This window comes from Muntiacus reevesi, chromosome 11, assembly GCF_963930625.1.
Source record: "Muntiacus reevesi chromosome 11, mMunRee1.1, whole genome shotgun sequence".
NCBI lineage: Eukaryota > Metazoa > Chordata > Mammalia > Artiodactyla > Cervidae > Muntiacus > Muntiacus reevesi.
This window is the reverse complement of record NC_089259.1, coordinates 12,339,727-12,359,742: the sequence shown is the minus strand read 5'-3', so window position 1 is coordinate 12,359,742 and position 20,016 is coordinate 12,339,727. Positions and strand designations below refer to the sequence as shown.

The 20,016-nt window shown below is 46.4% G+C and overlaps 1 protein-coding gene across 4 annotated transcripts in view; it reads left to right on the top strand.

Annotated features, from left to right (window-relative positions):
- Window positions 1–20,016, top strand: part of ENOX1 (ecto-NOX disulfide-thiol exchanger 1) — a 281,652-nt gene that overhangs the window by 126,598 nt on the left and 135,038 nt on the right. For all 4 annotated transcript variants that reach the window (XM_065902210.1, XM_065902209.1, XM_065902212.1 and 1 more), the window contains exon 8: window positions 18,875–18,981. In XM_065902210.1, coding sequence (XP_065758282.1) covers window positions 18,875–18,981 — 107 coding nt within the window. The remainder of the gene's footprint in view (window positions 1–18,874; window positions 18,982–20,016) is intronic.

The window sequence follows — 20,016 nt, the reverse complement described above, 5'->3', positions numbered from 1 at the left end:
CTCCACGCCCCAGCCAGAAGGCCCGAGAGGCCTTCGAGTGAATCCTCGATAGCCAGGACCCTTGAGGGTGACTTGAAGATGGCAGATCCTTTCAGTGTGAGCCTCAGCTGGAGTTAAACCTCTGAGATAGAACAAGAACATTGCACAGCTCACTGAACAACCAGAATTTTCCAGTCATTTCTATGTGCTTTTACAAAGATGACAATTCCCCAGATGCAAAAGGGATCCCAATTCTAACATGAAATCTGTCATGAAAATGTTAGCAGTAACCTGGCTAACATGGTAGGTATGTGTACATGTCCTCCTCCTTTGAATTTTGAAATAGATCTCGTTTCAGATCTGGTGGAGTTAATGTTTGTCTGTCTCCACCACATTTTCTGCTTCCCCAGCTGGCTTCAGGCTGAGTTTGGTATCCATAGAGCTGCCTCTAAGGTAATAGCTACTGAAATCCACAGTAGTCTTCATACTTGTCAAATTTTCCAAAAGCAGAACCAGTCAAACCCCCCATTTATCGGCCTTAATATTCCTGGCAGACACCTCAAGAATCACATTTGGCTTTCTCCTTTAGAATTAGATGAAGGTTGTAAAGCACTAAGATTCAGCAATGACATCTCAGCTTTCACTCTGCAAAGTGGCTGGAAAAATTCTGGTTATTTGGCAGTGTCTTCCTCCCACTTAAAAGATCCCCACAGTTGTCCTAGCATTCCATGGGAGCCTCTCCATTAGAAAGCCAAATCGCAGGGGAGTTGTTCATAGGTAGTTTGGAAGCAGGTCTATTGCTGAGCTAACTTATTACGGTAAGTGGAGTTGGCTTGGCATTGAAGGCGGGGTCCACCTAACAACTTCCAGGAAAATTCAGGTACATTACAAAGGCCAAGTGCAGTAAAAGTGTGGATGCCTATATAGATTTAGTTGAACAGGGAAGGGGAAATTCCATAGAATGTCAGTCCATTAAGCTGGGTTGAATGCATGTATCTCTTTGCTCTGCTGATCACATTTGTCCTTGTTTTCATATTTGAACAAATAGCATTTGCTCAAAGGGGAAAAAAATCAAGAGCCATGAATAATAATGTAAAGTTGTGATTTATTTCAAGGTCTGCATCAGAGGCCAGCAGTTACCTTCTAGCTTTGTTGGTATTCAGTTCTGCCAACATTTATTTAAGTTCTGACTTTCTTCCTATCTCTGGCCTTCACCCCAGGGTGGGCTAAGTAACTATAATCCAATGGGCATTGTTTCCATCTGGGCCCTGGTGTAGAGTGTCAAAGGGTGGCAGCTAAACCCAACCAAGAGTCTGGGGAGTACAGCATCCACTCCTATTTTGGATCATTTTCCACCTCTGACCATGAATGTGCAGTTTTCAGAGATGTTTAGATGAGAACCGCCTTTATTCTGCTGGGGCCCCTGGGTCTTCCCTTCTTTTCAAGGCCAGCTGGATAGATTCTTATTTGCTAGATATAAAGAAAGGGGAAAAAGCAATTCAGTACAGGTGAATCATCTCATCCTTATGTCATTTTATTCTCACATCATCCTTTTCTCATCTTTATGTCATCTCTTAACCTGCCCATTGGGCAGAAACTCCTCCTGGTTTCCCAACTGAGAGACTTGCAGGTTTTGATCTTCTTTGCTTTTTAAACATTAATACCTCAGAGGGAACTCCCCATAGGCCTGCCTGCGTTCAGTTTCTCAGTTACGAGCAAAGCTTGTCATTTCAAAGCTCAGAGAGAAACTGTTTATAAAGTTGAGGAAGCATGTTCTACGGCCCTCAATTATTAATATGCATGCCAAGATGATCAATTGTGCATGCCTTGTTACAACACACACACACATCTGATGAAAATTTAAACACTCCGTGATCATGCCACTCTGGGACTTTCCCAGCACACTTCTCAGTGAGAGAGGAGACGGGGAAGGGAGGAAGGTGGGGCAAAGGCAAACAGGAAACAGATGGTGATGGAGAAAGGCTTAGTGATACTAAGAAGACGTGCCATTGTGGAGGGCTTCCCTGGTCACTCAGTGGTGAAGAATCCGCCTGTAATGCAGGAGAACTCTGCTCCATGCTATGTGGCAGCCGGGGTGGGAGGGGAGTGTGGGGGAGAATGGATACGTGTGTACATATGGCTGAGTCCCTTCCCTTTTAGCTGAAACTGTCACAACATTGCCGATTGGCTCTGTGTACCTGCTTATTCGCACAGTTGTGTCTGACTCTTGGCGACCCCCCAGGCTCCTCTGTCCCTGGGATTCTCTAGGCAAGAATACTGGAGTGGGTTGCCATGCCCTCCTCCAGGGGATCTTTCCAACCCAGAAATCAAACCCAGGTTTCCCACATTTGCAGGTGGAATCTTTACCAGCTGAGCCACCAGGGAAGCCCAAGAATACTGGAGTGGGTAGCCTATCCCTTCTCCAGGGGATCTTCCCAACTCAGGAGTCAAACCGGGGTCTCTCCTGCGTTGCAGGCAGATTCTTTACTAACTGAGCTACTCGGGAAGCCCCCAACTGGCTCTACCCCAATAAAAAAATAAAGTTAAAAAAATAAAGAGTACATGCCATAAATATTAATGAGCAGAACAGAAAAGTAGAAACTGTTGAGTGTCAGACCTGGAGGAGACTTCAGACACTTGTCGGCCAAAAACTTCTCGTTTTAGAAAAGAGGAGACTGAGGTTCTGAGAGCAGACCTCTTGGGCCCCCACCAGTTAGCAATCTGTGGGTAGCTTAGAAACCAAGACTCTTGGCTTCTCAGACAGTTCACTTTCTTTGTGTGATGCGTGTTTATGAAAGCTGAAAATGATCAGAGGGGGATGTTATAAATATGAATTTATAGTTTGCAGGTGGGGGTAAGGAAGCATGCTGGCATCACACCAAATAGAAATGCTACATCATGGTTAGAAAAGGAAGTCTTTGCCTCTAGTGCAACCCTCTTGCTCACCTCCACACTTGGACCTCCCCCCTGTCTCTTGTCCGATAAGAACCGAAGCTCCTATCACACCTCCTCCATGCACTTTTCCTGTCTTTTCTACACATAACCACCACCCTCTCTCCTCCCTTCTGTGGCGCTTGTTGATACTGTCCACTTGAGCATGCGATGATTTTCTAAGAATCAGGTTCTGGGGGGTTGGTTTTTACCTCTAGCACGATTTTAGGCTAACCAAAGACAGAGTCCATCTGCCGTTCTCTTTTCCCACCTCACTGTACCCCTTTCAGACATGATTCTTGTAAGCACCTCAGTACAAGTGTTGGTTGTTGATCAGAGATGGTAGACGAAACTGAAGATTGGAAATTGCAGTGGAGCCTGTTAACCTAAAACTCATTCTCAACGTTGGATTTTGAGGCAAGCCATGATCTCATCTGACTTTGTTCTAATGAAATACACAGAGTGTACATTAGTTGAGCATTTTGTAGAAGTAGTATTATAGCACTGTTATTGTTTTAACCTGCTGATTGGGAAGGTTAGAACCATCATGCAAATTTGCTTTGTACCTGTATGATAGAAAATGGCATCAACCTCATCTTAGATCTCAAAAACAGTGAAAAAACTTTCAACCAGGCACCAGGAGATCCTGATTCTAGTCCCAGCTTGATCATAAGTTAGGCAGGTGACTTTAGGAAAGATCTTAAAGCTCCTTGAGTCTTAGTGTTTGACCTGATGATCCCGTAGGATTGTCTCTTCCCACTCTGAAAATCCAGCTGTCTTTATCATGTCATGACTTTTATCAGGTCACAGGTGACCCAGTGCTAAAGAATTCTCCTGCCAATGTAGTAGATGGGGGAGGAGGGTCCAATCCCTGGGCCGGGAAGATCCCCTGGAGTAGGAAATGGCAACCCACCCCAGTATTCTTGCCTGGGAAGCCCTGTGGACAGCGGAGGCTGGCGGACTACAGTCCACAGCGCCACAAAGTTGGGCACAAGTGACCACGCACGCGTGCATATGTTGTATCAACAGCTTCGGCCCCGAACGTCCCTGAATGTCTGCACACAGCCAGCACCCGCCAGGACGCAGCCAGGATGTCAGTGGCTCCTGAGCTGATCACAGAACAGGGGATTGGAGGGTGCCCCCGACCCACGCCGTCCCGACTCTGCCCAGCTACGGGGTTACAGCTCCAGGTGGCGCTGTGAGTTTTAAGCTGCGTTTGCCCCCTGAGATCATGTGTGACTGTCGACCGGCCAAAATTCATATCAGAGAGGCTGCACCTTGCATCTCCTCTGGCACGCTCTCATCTGTTTTCTTGACTGAGATCGTAAAAGCCTCCGGCATCTGAATGAGTGATGACACCCATCCACGATATTTACTGGGTCCCTATTAAGTGCCAGGTAGCGCGCAGAGGAGTGGAGTGAAATGTGAGGGGTGTCTGATCTCCCTCTAAACCTGGACCCCTCCTTTCAGGCAGATTGGCGTCCTCGTCTACATTTCTCCCGCCTAAAAGGCTTTCTCTGAAATCATTTCCTCCTCTGGAACTTCTGAGCCAAACTTTTCACTTTTTTTTTTTCTTCTTATTTCCACCAAGGGAAATTTGGCTCCTGTGTCCCCTGCTTTCGGAAAAAAAAAGACTTTTATGAAGTGTTAAGATGTTTCCCACGTTTGTGGTCATCATCGCTATTGTGCCTCCTTGGGAAGGAAGTTCCCCGTGACTGCCTTAGCGACTCGCCAGGTTTTCTGCTTCTCCTCAAAATTACACAGATGGCTGTATTTGCCAGTGCTGTCAGTGCTGCAAACATGCGTTTCATTAAAAAAAAGAAGAAAAAACTCTTTGCTCTAGTGGAGAAAATATCCAGAGACAATATCTTTTGTAATAACTTCCCAGTCAAGGATGAGCACAGTTTTCTGTTTCATAGGACAGCAAAGCGGATAGCAGCCGGTTCTAGAAACTTGCCAGAACTGAGTTGAGTCTTTTTGGTATGGCCTCCATCTGTCTGTCTGTCTGTCTTTCTATGCGTGCTCGGTCATGTCTGGCTTTGTGACACCCATGTAGCCCGCCAGGCTCATCTGTCCACAGGATTCTCCAGGCAAGAACACTGGAATGCGTTGCCATTTTCCTTCTCCAGGTGGGGTCTTCCTTGACCCAGGGATAGAATCCAGGTCTCCTGCTTCTCTTGCATTGGCAGGCGGATTTTTAACCACTGCACCACCCGAGAAGCCATACCTGTACCTATATACATGGTTGGTTAAATAATACACAGCTTCCCTGGTAGCTCAGACAGTAAAGTGTCTGCCTGCAATGCAGGAGACCTGGGTTCAATCCCTGGGTCAAGAAGATCCCCTGGAGAAGGAAATGGCAACCCACTCCAGTACTCCTGCCTGGAAAATTCCATGGATGGAGGAGCCTGGTAGGCTACAGTCCATGGTATTGCAAAGAGTTGGACACAACTGAGCAACTTCACTTCGCTGAAGTAATACACTATAATACTGGCATTTCTTTTAAAATGTAAGGATAGCAAAAGATGAGAGAGAAGTTAAGTCTCACACTCTGGAACAATGAAGAATTTTAGAGGGCTAGATTTGAAGAATTGACATACAAATGTTGCGTGAAACACAGAAGTTCAGGAAGTATTATATGTAACTCTCGGGCGCTCAGGATGAAAGCCTTTCCCACGTTGATCCGAGCCCAGTTGCAGGGTCTGAGGAAGAAGCCACTGCCCAAGGCAAGGGGGAGGGGAAGAGGAGGAGAAATCGGGGGGCTCCTGTGAGGAAACAGTCTCTGAGCTCCTTTGGAAAGAATCACACGTTTAAAAGAAATATCTTTCACCGAAGACCTTTTAAAGCCATGGAACTTGCACATTAGATCTGAGGGAAAGTGAGGGGTCAGGAAAGTTCCTTGAAGGCCGAGGTGACGTGTCCTTAATTTTCTGTGCAACTGAGAAGACAGTGCAGGTTAGTATGTGTGCTCAAAGAAAGGACAACGTCCCGTGAGGCTGGTGAGAGCATGGCCACGACGGCGGGAGAGCTCTGCTGGAGGAGCTAGGAGGCTCAGATGGGCCGGCCCCGCTCTAGCAGGTCGGCATGTGAGCCGGGAAGCCATTTGTCCCTTTGCAAGAAGTTTGCGGGCCTCTGTGTGGTGGGACGGCAGCGGTAGGAAGGATGCGCGGGGCTGACTGGTCTACCTCTCTTGACCAAGGGATTCAAACTGGGGGAGGTTTCTGCAGGCCGCGCGGCTGCTGAGAGGTGGAGCTGCAGCCTCAGTCACGAGGGCTTGCTGGCCCTCCCCGCCCTCCCAGCGTACCCTGAAACCCTCTGCCACTCCTAGACCCCTAAAAGCTCGCACCCAGCCCCACCTTGAGCTTTCCCAGTCGAGGCATTTATTCAACAACAGTGATAAAACAGAAGTAGGACAGATTTTCTTAAAAGATGAAAGCACGTGCTGAGGATGCACCACAAGAGGGATCAGTTGCAGTCTGGCAGACAGGTGAGCAGGGGCCCTCTTTGCAGACTCCGAGACTGTTCCTTAGTGTCTTTCAGTTTTCTCAGTATGCTTTTGGAGAGGGCTCAGTGCAGCTTCTTGCCCCTTCATTATTGTTGTTCAGTCGTGTCCGACTCTTTGTGACCCCATGGATGGCAGCACACCAGGCCTCCCTGTCCTTCACCGTCTCCTGGAGCTTGCTCAAACTCATGTCCATTGAGTCGGTGATGCCATCCAATCATCTCATCCTCTGTCATCCCCTTCTACCTTCAATCTTTCCCAGCATCAGAGACTTTTCTAATAACTTAGCTTTTCACATCAGGTAGCTGAAGTATTGGAGCTTCAGCTTCAGCATCAGCCCTTCCAGTGAATATTCAGGGTTGATTTCCTTTAGGATTGACTGGTTGGATCTCCTTGAAGTCCAAGGGACTCTCAAGAATCTTCTCTAGCACCACAGTTCAAAAGCATCAGTTCTTCAGCGCTCAGCTTTCTTTATAGTCCAACTCTCACGTCTATGCGTGACTACAGGAAAAACCATAGCTTTGACTAGATGGACCTTTGTTAGCAAAGTAATGTCTCTGCTTTTTAATATGTTGTCTAAGTTGGTCATAGCTTTTCTTCCAAGGAGCAAGTGTCTTAATTTCATGGCTGTAGTCACCATCTGCAGTGATTCTGGAGCCCAAGAAAATAAAGTCTGTCACTGTTTCCATTGTTTCCCCATCCATTTCCCATGAAGTGATGGGACTGGATGCCATGATCTTCATTGTTTGAATGTTGAGTTTGACACCAGCTTTTTCACTCTCCTCTTTCACTTTCATCAAGAGGCTCTTTAGTTCTTTGCTTTCTGCCATAAGGGTGGTGTCATCTGCATATCTGAGATTATTGATATTTCTCCCGGCAATCTTGATTCCAGCTTGTGCTTCATCCAGCCCAGCATTTTGCATGATGTACTTGCATATAAGTTGAATAAGCAGGGTGACAATATCCAGCCTTGGTATACTCCTTTCCCAATTTGGAACCAGTCCATTGTTCCATGTCCAGTTCTAACTGTTGCTTCTTGACCTGCATAGAGGTCTCTCAGCAGGCAGGTACAGTGATCTGGTATCCCCATCTCTTTAAGAATTTTCCACATTTTGTTGTGATTCACACAGTCAAAGGCTTTATCATAGTAAATGAAGCAGAAGTAGATGTTTTCCTGGAATTCTCTTGTTTTTTCTCTGATCCAATGGATGTTGGCAATTTGATCGCTGATTCCTCTGCCTTTTCTAAATCCAGCTTTAACATCTGGATTTTCTCAGTTCACATACTGTTGAAGCCTCGTTTGGAGAATTTTGAGCATTACTTTGCTAGTGTATGAGATGAGTATAGTTGTGTGGTAGTTTGAACATTCTTTGGCATTGCTGTTCTTTGGGATTGGAATGAAAACTAACCTTTTCCAGTCCTGTGGCAACCTCTGAGTTTTCCAAATTTGCTGGCATATTGAGTGCAGCACTTTAACAGCGTCATCTTTTAGGATTGAAAATAGCTGGAATTCAGATCAGCTGGAATTCCATCACTTCCTGTAGTTTTGTTCCTGGTGATGCTTCCTAAGCCCTGCTTGACTTCACATTCCAGGATGTCTAACTCCAGTTGTGTGATCACAGCATCGTGGTTATCTGGGTCATTAAGCTCTTTTTTGTATAGTTCTGTGTGTTCTTGCCACCTCCTCTGCTTCTGTTAGATCCATACATTTCTGTCCTTTATTGTGCATAAATGCAAATATTTGGCTTCTTTGTGTTAGAAAATTCTACTTACTTAAAGTTTTTCTCCAGCTATTGTTAAAGTCATTCCTACCTCCTTGAGGTTTTCTGCCACCTCCTTTCCAGCAGTTTTCATACTGGAGTTCCTTGGGGCTGTGAGGACCAGCACCATCTTTGGTGTTTTTTTTGGTTTGTTTGTTTGTTTGTTTTGTCTTCAGTGCCTTGCAGAAGGTCTAGCACTCCCCAGTGTACATAAGACTTGGGCTCATAGTAGAGATCCACATACAAATGGTTTTAAATGCATGATGTGAAGTGGCCCAGATGCTATTTCCATTCCCAACTTTACCACTTGCCAAGTATGTGACTGGTAATGACTCCTCTCTGTGAATCTCAGTTTCCTCATCAGTGAAACAGTCATAACAATAACTCTTGCCTCAGAGGGTTATGGTTGTTCATCGCTCAGTCATATGCAACTCTTTGCAGTCCCATGGACTGCAGCACACCAGGCTTTTCTATTTTTCACTATCTCCCAGAGTCTGCTCAGACTCAGGTCCATTGAGCCAATGATGCCATCCAACCACCTCATCCTCTGCCGCCCCCTTCTCTTCCTGCCCTCAGTCTTTACCAGCATCAGAGTCTTTTCCAGTGAAAAGACTGGCTCCTCACATCAGGTGGCTAAAGTTTTGGAGCTTCAGCATCAGTCCTTCCAGTGAATATTCAGGCTTAATTTCCTTTAGGATTGACTGGTTTGGTCTCATTGCTGTCCAAGGTACTCTCAAGATCTTCTCCAACACCACAGTTTGAAAGCATCAATTCTTTAGTGCTCAGCCTTCTCTGTGGTCCAACTCTCACATCCATACATGACTACTGGGAAAACCATAGCGTTCAATATATGGAGAGTTTTGGCGAAATTTACATGAGATAATATTAAAATCAGAGATTCTCAAACTTTTATTATGTGTGAGTATGATCTGGAAATCTTAGAAAAGAGCGTCTGCTGGACTGGTTGCCAAAGGCAGAGGGTGGAGGTGCAGGAAAGTGGTGAAGGCAGTCTAAAGGCACAGACTTCTAGTTATAAATAATTCCCAGGGATTAAATGTATAGCATGGCAGTGATAGTTAACAATACTGTATTGCATACTTGAAAGTTGCTACGGCAGTAAATCTTAAATATTTTACATCACAAGAAAAAAATATGGTACCCAGGTGAGATGATGGCTGTTAAGTAACCTTGGGGTAATCATTTCACAATATATACCTATAGCAAATCATTATGTTGTACATCTTAAATTTACACAATGTCAATTACATCTCAATAAAACTGGGAAAATGTTTTCAAAAGAATAATTTGCTGGACCCCACCCCTAGAGTTTCCAATCAGTAAGTGTAGGGGCTCCTTGCATTTTAATAAGTTTTCAAGTGATGCTTATGGTACTGGCCCAGGTTCCACATTTTGAAAACCGCTGTTTAAAAAATCATCAAGTGTAGTATCTGCCCAATTAAATCTAAGTAACTAGAAATAGCCAACAACTGTTGCCTGATTTTCCTAGCACTGCTCATGGAGTTGATGGTGACCCAGAGGAAAGCAGGGTCACATGTTGAAGGCCACAAAGAAGAAAGGACATCCGGAAACTGTCTTTCTCCCCTTCCTGATGAATGATAGACCAGCCAACTACTGACAGAAGGGCCGTTTTGATGAGTCTGTAGGCTTCTTTCTGTGATTCATAGTGGACACTGCAAATGTAGATAGCTCAGATTCAGAGCATTGGTCATCATATCCTTCAGGCCTTTTCTCATTGATCAGGAATGGCAAAATGTAAACACTTGATTGCCAGCTGTTGACGTGGGATAGGAAAAGAATCTGAAAAACAATTAGTGGGCAGAAAATTGGAATGAAACTTGGCCATAGCACTCAAAAATTAAAAATCCAGATACTCTTATCTTTTCCCCACTGCTAAGAATCTCTTGTAAAGATATTTAGGTAAGAATGTGTCAGAAGATAGATCTGAGGATGTCCACTGAGGCCTTGATAATTATGCACGGAAGGCTAGATTTCCAAACACGACCCTGTGGAATTCTCCAGGCAAGAATACTGGAGTGGGATGCCATTCCCTTCTCCAGGGGATCTTCCCAACCCAGGGATCGAACCTAGGTCTCCCACATTGCAGGCAGATTCTTTACCAGTGAGCCACCAGGGAAGCCCAGATATAGCCAAGTGTATGTAACAGCACTTTTATGTAAGTGTAAAAAGGTCACACATAGAAAAAGACAGTGTGTACTCTGCGTATGACATTTTCTCTGGAGGGAGAGGCTCTAACAGGAGTTTAAAGGGAGACACTGAACCTGCTGAGCAGCCCAGAGAGCTCAGCCCCGTGCTCTGTGACGACCTGGAGGAGTGGGATGGAGGGAGCTTCAAGCAGGAGTGTGTGTATGTGAACATGTCATTGATTCATTCTGTCATACGGCGGAAACTAACACAATGTTGTAAAGCAGTTATCCTCCAATTAAAAAAATATAATAAGTAAAGAAATAAAAAGAGACACTGGGCGGGAAGTAGTCCGGATGGGAAGGTAGACTTTGGCTTCTCAATTGATTACTTTTTCCATGTATACATATATTACTTTCATTTAGTCCAGAGGGATAATCTAGACAGGGTGATTTATTGGATCTTAAAAAGCCTAATGAGTGCTACATATTGTAAGGAACCATTAAAATTATAGTAGTCTCTTGGATTTTTGTTATGTTACTTCCCTGAATGTTTGAATAGATGCATTAAATAAAGGCATCTACAGTTCCCTGAAATGTATTATTTATACAAAGGTTAAAAAGTCACTGTCCAATATCCTATCATTTATTTGAGCAGTGTCACCATTTCCTGCTTGCTTAAAATTTGCTAAAAGCACCCCGTTTTCGTTTTCCCTTTTTTTTTTTTTTACAATTTGATCGGCATGTGTTTCTTCCTAGCCCCATCCCATTCCCCTCCAAAATCAGATTTTTGACCTCATCCAGACAGGAAGTTCAGAACCGAGGCACCTGCTGGTGATGTTTTGGCCTCAGGTGGCTCAGATGGTAAAGAATCTGCGTACAGAGCAGGAGACATAAGAGACATGAGTTTGATCCCTGGGTTGGGCAGATCCCCTGGAGAAGGAAATGGCAACCCACTCCAGTGTTCTTGCCTGGGAAATCCCATGGACAGGGGGGCTGTAGGGCTATGGTTCACAGGGTCACAGAGAGTCAGACGTGACTGAAGAGACCTAGCATGCACCCACACTGCCGAAGACCCAAGTTTGATCCCTGGGTCGGGAAGATCCCCTGGAGGAGGGCATGGCAGCCCACTCCAGTATTCTTGCCTGGAGAATCCCATGGACAGAGGAGCCTAGAGGGCTACAGTCCATGGGGTCACGAAGTGTGGGACACAACTGAGCGACTAACACTTTCACTTTTTCACAAGGCTGTCATGGATTTCCCAGGGTTACACAGCATCATTCACTTGACTCATCGCAAGACAGAACCCCAGAAGGCTGGTTTTCCTCCTCGACTTGAAATTCCAGCCCATGCCTCCTTAATGTATGGGTTTGGCCAAGTTAATTCCATTTCCTGGGCTTCCCGCCAGACTGACTGGCTCCTGAGCTGAGGACCCAGAACCAGAGCAAGGGCATAGGAATCTCTGGGAGCCGCTGTAGCAGCCTCCCCTCTCATATTGGACGCTGGCTGCTCCTCCCTCTGGCTTTGTCTCGCTCCTCTGGGCACCCCAGAAGCCCTGGATCACGTACGCCATTCTCTGCTATAATTCTTCAGTCCAGGGCCAAGGCTCGTCCACCCCACCCCAGCTCTTAGCATTTAATAACGGCACTGATGGGCCACAGTGGGGAAACTCCCCTCTTTCACGCGTTCCATGCCTTTGAAAACCTCTCAGAGCCATTCACAGAAAATTTGGGAAAATGTTAGCCCTTAAAGGGAAATAAAATTTCCTCTGAACCCCACAGAGTTTAAGGTTCTATCAGGAACCTAGATAAGTTTTAAGAACAAACATTCTGCCTGGAAGATTTGCTTGAGGTGCTCTGTGTAAGCAGGCCGACTGCCTATGAGGACTTCATCAATTTTTCCAGGTATCAGCCATTCCAAATAGTGCAGTCAGAATCTGCCTGCAATGCAGGAGAGCTGGGTTTGATCCCTGGGTTGGGAAGATCCCCTGGAGAAGGCAGTGGCAACCCGCTCCAGTATTCTTGCCTGGAGAATCCCATGGACCGAGGAGCCTGGTGGGCTACAGTCCATGGGGCCCTAAGAGTCAGACGCAGACAGTGATTAAACCACCACCACCAAATGGATGGGAGGTTCTGTCGCAGCTGTTTGGCAGGAAGAGAAGATATAGGAGGTTCACAGATGTAAGCTCAGGAGGGTGTGGAGGAGAAGGTCTGTGTTTGTTCCCTGGAGGAGCCTAACCTTACTCTTTGACTGCTTCCAATGCTTTTCTGTCCAGAACTCAAAAATCTGGAGCCTGGGGCGGCCCAGAAGTCTGGTGCCTGGCTCCTTCCCCAGAAGCGTGTTGGAGTGGGATCTGTTCCTGGGTGTTCACCCAGAACGCCCTGCTCTGAGCTTGTCTTTTCTGAGAAGATGGAAGACAAGTGCTTCTCAAGAGAATCTGTTAACTTCTCTCTCATGTAAGAAGTCTGTTCTAAAGTCAACAGATGTCCAGACAGTTTGAAATGGGGGAGAAATACTGGGAAAATGTAATAAATTACTTAGTCTTAGGATTTTTTTGAAGTTCTGTGGAATTTATACACATGCATGTGCATGTTATGTGCATAAGAGAATGAATAGTCACTAGTAGAGCGGTCAGTTTTCTTATACGCTCGACATGTACACCTATGTGTATAAATTCTTCAGAATTAAAAAAAAAATCCTAACAAATATGTGTGCCTGTTACGTGTATAGGACAATGAATAATCACTAGTAAGGTGTTCAGTTGGGCTTCCCAATGGCACAGCAGCATAGACTCTACCTGCCAATGCAGGACTTGCAAGAGACATGGGTTCGATCACTGAATCAGGAGGATCCCCTGGAGTAGGAGACAGCAACCCAGTCCAGTGTTCTTGCCTGGAAAAGTCCATGGACAGAGGAGCCTGGGGGGCTACAGTCCAGGGGATTGCAAAAAGCCGGACACCACTGAGCCCACATGCACACACGCAGTGTTCAGTTAATTAAACGTAGAGGTGGTTAGGCTGAGGAAGCTCTCAGGCCATGGTGGCCTGAGGATGCACACCAAACCCTCAGCCTGCACATGCCTCAAGGTTAAGACAGAAAGCTGAGGGTGGCCCCTCGCAAGTAACCACCTCGGGTCTGAGCGCCGGCGAGTCAGCAGGGTCCTTGCTCAGCCTCTGCCTGCTCCCGGTGAGTCTCCCCGGCTCCTGTCAGCGGTGCGCTCCTGGCCACTTCCGCTTCTGTGCTGCTCGGTTGGAATCCGCTTTTGCTGAAATAAACGTCACAAATTTTAGTATACTTCAGTTTATCCTTTCACAGGAGGTTTCTTCAAAGGGTGATGAGCCTCTTGCTCTCTTTGCCCTTCCCTTATGTTCCCTTCCACCTGCCAGATGTATCCTCAGGGACTCGACTGTCACCCTTGAGACGGACATTCAAGCATCCTTTTGAAAAAAAAATCAGTCACTTTTATTCTTTTATTGAGGATAATTGCTTTTGGGGTTCGATCCCTGGGTCAGGAAGATCCCTTGGAGCAGGAAACGGCACCCATCTCCAGTATTTTTGCCTGGAAAGTTCCATGGGCAGAGGAGCCTGACGGGCTGCAGGTCCCTGGGGCTGCAGAGAGCCTGAGACGGCTGAGCACACACACACATGATTGCCTTCCAGTGTTGTGTGCATTTCTGCTGCACAAGGCGGTGAATCAGTTACAAGTTTACAGATTCGCGCTCCCTCTTGGACTTCCTTCCCGCGCCCATCCCACCCTCCGGGTCACCGCAGAGCCCCAAGCTGAGCTCCCGGCACTCTATGGCGGCTTCCCACTAAGCCAGCTTTTTCACGTGCAGCAGTGTATGTGTCAGTCCTCCCGTCCCAGTTCGTCTCACCCTCCCCTCTCCCCTCTGTGTCCTCATCATCTGTTCTCTGCATCTGCATCTCTATTCCTGCCCTGCAGACAGGCTCCCCTGTACCATTTTTCTAGATTTCACATATATGCATTATAATAGCATAATATATCACATATATGTTTTTCCCTTTCTGTCTTACTTCACTCTGTATGACAGACTCTGGTCCATCCACATCCACCACAAATGACCCAACTTCATTTCCTTTTATGGCTGTCACCTTTAATTTTTTTTTCATTTGTCTCAAATAACCTATATTTAGGCAAACCTAATATGTAGAAACCCATGGCATCCCTGACTCGATGGAGATGAGTCTGAGCAGGCTGCAGGAGTTGGTGATGGACAGGGAGGCCTGGCGTGTTGCGGTCCATGGGGTCGCAAGGAGTCAGACACACAGGGAGGAACTGAACTGAATACGTAGAATGGGAGGGGGGATCTGCAAAGTATGAAGAGTCATATTAATTCTCTTACTGAGAGCTCTTTCTGTTGATAATGCTTCCAAAATGCTGAAGTAGTCTAACCAGTGTAAGCTGGCTTGGGGCCTCCAGCCACCACTCTGCAGACCCCTGGGTGGTGAAGGCCCTGTGCGGGTTGACGTGAGTTTATTCTGCTCACAGCTCAGCTTCTGCACGCGGTCTTTCTGAACTCAGGCCGGCACCGTCTTGTGTACTGTTTCTCTCTCAGCGTTGAAGCAGAGTGTTGGAGAGTCCATGTTAGTAACTACTTGTAGTTCTGCTTTGTACGGAATATGTAGTGTGAATCATACTGGGGACGTGGTGAGTGGTCGTCGGATTCACCACCTTGCTCTTTGGTGTGTCCTTCTGGAGACAGTGAAGACTGAATGGTCTTTCCCTGGGACATCAATCCTAGCAGTCGTCCTGATTTATGATTTTAAAAATATGCTGTCTTGGAATCACATTCATGAGGGCATACTCTTTGAGATAGTTTCTCCCTAATGATGAGGAACTCGTGCTGAGCCTAGCATTCTCCTGGGTCCTTTTGTGCACCTTTCATTTGAAAGACAAACCGCTGGTTCAGGGGTAGTCGGCACCGAAATAAGAGAAGTCAGCCGGACCTTAGAAATACTGCGCGAGTTATTTTTCCAAACCTAAGCCAAGTTACCCAGTTTGGGGGTTTTGGTTGAGGTTTCTTTACCTAGTTAATATGTGGGGTGGGGAGTGGGATATAAAACTTAATAAGAAATAAAGATAATCATTTTAGTTAATACACTATTGAACAGAATACAGTTACATGAAGTTGAAAATGGCCCAGAAAATTCAAGATAAATCTCTGAATTCTGACTTTTTTTCCCTGTACCTCCAATGTGTGTTAATGTTTTGGCTCCATCTGGATGACCTTCAGGCATCTCAGATTCAGCCTGTCCAGACGTCAGCTCCTGACCTCCTTCCGCAGACCTCCTCTGTGCTCATCTTTTGGTCTCTGCTGTGTTTCCCAAGCTTGAGTCATTCTGTTCTCCCTTCTCCCCAGCCTTACAGCAAGTCAGCCACTGTGTCCTGTGGACTCCTGCTCCTCTGTCCACCCAGCGCCCTGTGTTAATCCAAGCCTTCATCATCTCTCCCCAACAAATCCTACTTGAAGGTGCCTCCTCTGGTCTGCAGTATACAGTCACACTCTGGCTTATACACAGTCCTCCCTGAGTCATTCTCACCCAGATTCAGCCCCATCCCCACCAGCTGCTTTCACACAAAGCCCTTTCACAGATCCATGCCCACCTTTGACCCGGACACCCCTGCCTTCCCTACTGGGCAAGCCATTAATTCATCATTTAAGACTTAGCAGACAAGGTCTTCTTTGGGGATGTTCCACCTGACTCCCACCTAACTGAGTTAGTTACTGTGTCCCTGTAGCTGTCATCCATACCTCTCTTGTGTAGGATAATCACCTGCTTGTCTTTATTTCTCCTTAGAGACAGTGATCTCATCAGGGGCATGAGCTTTGTCTTAATCGTGTGTTTCTAATGATCAGTCAAATGCTTGGTCACTTGGAGGATCTTCTATGTTTGCTGAATGAATGAACAAATTGAACTTATGCCCTGGGATGTGGTAATAACATGTTCTAAATAATTGAGGCACTTAACCTCAAACAGTGAACATCTTCAAGAGTACCCGGGCTTCAGTAGATACCAGGGGATCTGTTTTTACCCTTAAACCTGTGCAGTCTTTCTTATAGGTGCCTTGCCTTCTGTACACCTCCAAGTGCATTAATGAGCTCTCTTACTTTCCTCCCACTCCACACACCCATGTGTGACCTCACAGTTTTCACTGTTGTATATCCCTTCTATTAACAGCCTTCCCTGACTGGTGGCAGAATGTTGAGTTTCACTCCCCAGATACTCGGTCTCAACCCTTCCTGTCCTTTGTCCTCAGACCTGGTGTCAGGACACCCATCATTCAGGACTCCATCATCTAACCATGATGCTGGTTAGAGTTCTACCATTAAAAACCAATGGAACAAAAAAAAAAAAAAAAAAAAAAACCAATGGAACCCTTTACTCTCTAACAATCCCACGATCACCACCCTGGACAGATAACTTCATCGGACGGTGGATCCCACCGTGGCCTTTTGGGCTGGCTGCTCTGTGTTGCCCATGCAGCAGGCAGCTTGAAGCCCCAGATTCTTGCAGTCTCCCCGCAGACAAAGCAACAGGAAACCCAGGCAGCAGGAGCCGAACCAGTTCCCCACCAGCTGCGCAGTTGAGCTGAGCCCTCGGGGTGGGTGGTCAGGGGAAAGTCAGCACTGGGATGGCTTGGCGGGACTGGCCTGGTGGTGTTCCTTACTCTGGGTGAGGCAGGAGAGGGGAACTGAGTGTACTCAAGGTGGGTGGGAGCTTAGCTGGCCGCAGAACCTACTGTTCCAAATAAGCGCAACAAATTCATCAGGTGATCAGAGGATGAAGTTTGATAAGGAGACTCAGAGTTGGGATTCCCTTGAGGCAGAAGACAGTCCACAGGAGAGCCCCTGTGAAAATCACCCACAGAGTGCAAAGTAGTTGCATTAGAGTGCGAAATCGTTAATATTAGAAGTTATTTACCATGTAGTAGGGCTTCCCAGGTGGCTCAGTTGTAAAGAAACCCACCTGCTGATGCAGGAGACATGAGAGACGTGGGTTCGATCCCTGGGTTGGGAAGATCCCCTGGAGGAGGGCATGGCAACCCACTCCAGTAATCTTGGCTTAGAAAACCCCCATGGCCAGAGGAGCCTGGCAGGCTACAGTCCATAGGCTCGTGAAGAGTCGGACATGACTACAGCGACTAGCACGCACCATGTAGTCAGTGAAGGAAATATGCTTTCTTCCTCTCCTCCATCACACACTTGTTTGTTTTTTGTGGGTTCATTTCTGAAATCGGGGCACCAGGTGCTGCTCTTCTGCGGAAATTATTCTATTACTCTTTGACATTCTTTGGACACCTGGAAGATTTGGAAGAGCTTTGATGTCCTTTTTTATAATAGAGCCCTGGGAAATCACTTAAGAAAGATTTATGTTAAGTAGAGCGTTAGCATCCATAAGGAGCTCATTTTACCTGTGCTTTCCTAACATTTCCTAAATGTTTAGAAGTTCAGGTTTAATCATACGGTTCATTCAGTGCCACGATTTCCTTAATCCCATGCTTAGTAGATTGATAACTGCTTGAGCAAAATTAAATCTGCAGTCGGTTGGCCCCACCTCTGAGCTCCACTGCTAAGAGTCCTTCCCTTTCCCTGGAGAGCTTTTGTTCACCACCCCTCAGCACTGACCATGGATGTAGGACCTCACCTGGAAGCCACAGAAGCGCTACATTAAGTCAAAGTGATAGAAGTAGAACTTCAAGGGTGTTGGGAGCCTGAGGCGGGAGGGGAGCATTATGGAAGGGAAAGCGGAGTCACCAAGAATGGTCCGTGGCCGTGCTGAAACCGTGGAGGGCGCCATATGGTGTTGCATTAAGATCTGCATGCGGTGTGCTGCTGGTTGGGGGACAGCCTTGGTCTGTCTGGAAGTGGAGGCGATGGCTCCTGTTTAGTGCCGGAGGGCTGGAGGGCTGGCTGCAGTGGGTGCCACAGGGGAGAAAGGGGGACCAACAGCTAAAAATGGCCTTGAGATCGAGGGGAAATGTGACACCACTGCTCCCTGCCCCGCCTCGGAACTTGGACACGGTAATGTCTTCAGAGGGCGGCAACAGGGCCCTTGAGATGGAGGCCAACAGAGGGAAAGATGGATGTTTGGCTCTTCCTCATTCAGCCTCTCCACCCCGGCTCCACTTCTCAGGCCCCCACCCCAGGCATTCCTGGATCTGTAGATCTGGATCTGTATGCCACCACCAGTGCCTATATATCTATAGATCTATGTTGACAGATCCATCAAGTCATGTCTTTAGACACGAGCTAAAGAAAGCTTGGGTGCACATGTCCATGCCCTTTCCCCAGCTGTATTTAGAATTTGTTTTAATGTAAAGTTGTGGAGACAGACTTGAAGGGAGACCTCCCCAACCTTGCTAACATGTAAGTACGAAAAGGCACAAATCGGATGGATATCGATGATGTTATTTCTACTGTGACATCATCTATAGACTCCTAGTGCCTTTGCTTTGCTTCCCTAGAGTGATCACAACATAAATTACTTGTCTTGTTTGACTTCCTTGTTCACCAAAGTTGAGCAGATTGTGGCCGTTTTCAACGCTTCTACCAGACAAAAAGCTTGGGACCATTTCTCGAAAGCTCAGCGCAAGAACATAGACATTTGGCGAAAGCACTCTGAGGTTGGTGATTTTATTATTACTTTCTAACCACCATCACACAGCTGGATTGGCAGGGAAGAATGTGGCTGCAGCCATGATGGTTTCTGTTACAGCGGGCCGTCTACCGGTCTGGGTGCTGTCTCACTGTCAGCCCCACATCCAGCTCAGATTGGTTCCCTGGTCTATAAAAGCAGCTGATCTTATGCTTGGAGGACGGAGTGCTTTTCTTTCCTGCAGAGGAAAGCATCTCTCCCATTCATAGTAAAGAGTTCAGTGCCAAAAAAAGTGTAACATAAAATATAAAACTGGTCCCTACATTACTGAGTTGTTCTTTTCCAATGTTCTACGGCACCGTGGTTACCATTTGCCCTTTGGCTAGAAATGGCAAGTGCACCTTTCATCTACATCTTCTCATCTTAAGCGATGTTGTAGGCCCCTGTGCCAGCTGATGGGTCCCATCAGATCCCTCCCCAGAGCAACTGTCCCCAGGGGAGTGAATGTCCCAGCTAGCAATCTCCACCTTTCTGCATCAGCGCATGTGTGAAGTGTGAGTATCTACCCCAAGGCAGGAGCTCAGATCTCGACCTTCCCTGCCACCTAGAAGAACCAGAATGTGTCAGGAGTCACTGCTCATCCAGCTGTTATTTTCAACCCTGCAGTGTAGTGTACGCTTTGAACCTGTAATTTAAAAGTAAGTATACTGTCTTTGTTTGCTTCTTTTTTTTTTAACGAGAGAATGTCTTTCATTTGGATGCTTCTCCATCTCTAGCATGTTAATATTAAAGCTCTCTAAATGATAACCCCCTCTTTCCAAATCCCAAACTTATAGAAGGTAAGGTTTATTTATTTAATGATTTTGGCTCACACTTGGAAAATAAGTGTTTTATGTAGAGTTTGAGGAACCACAAAGTGCCGGGGAATCAATCATCTGGGTAGCATTTTAAGTGCCCATTAACTAATGCTAAATTACAGTTGAATACCAATGGCGCTAGATGTAGCATCCACATGCATACCAAATGAATTCTTTATTATCACTGTTATTATGGTGAATACTGA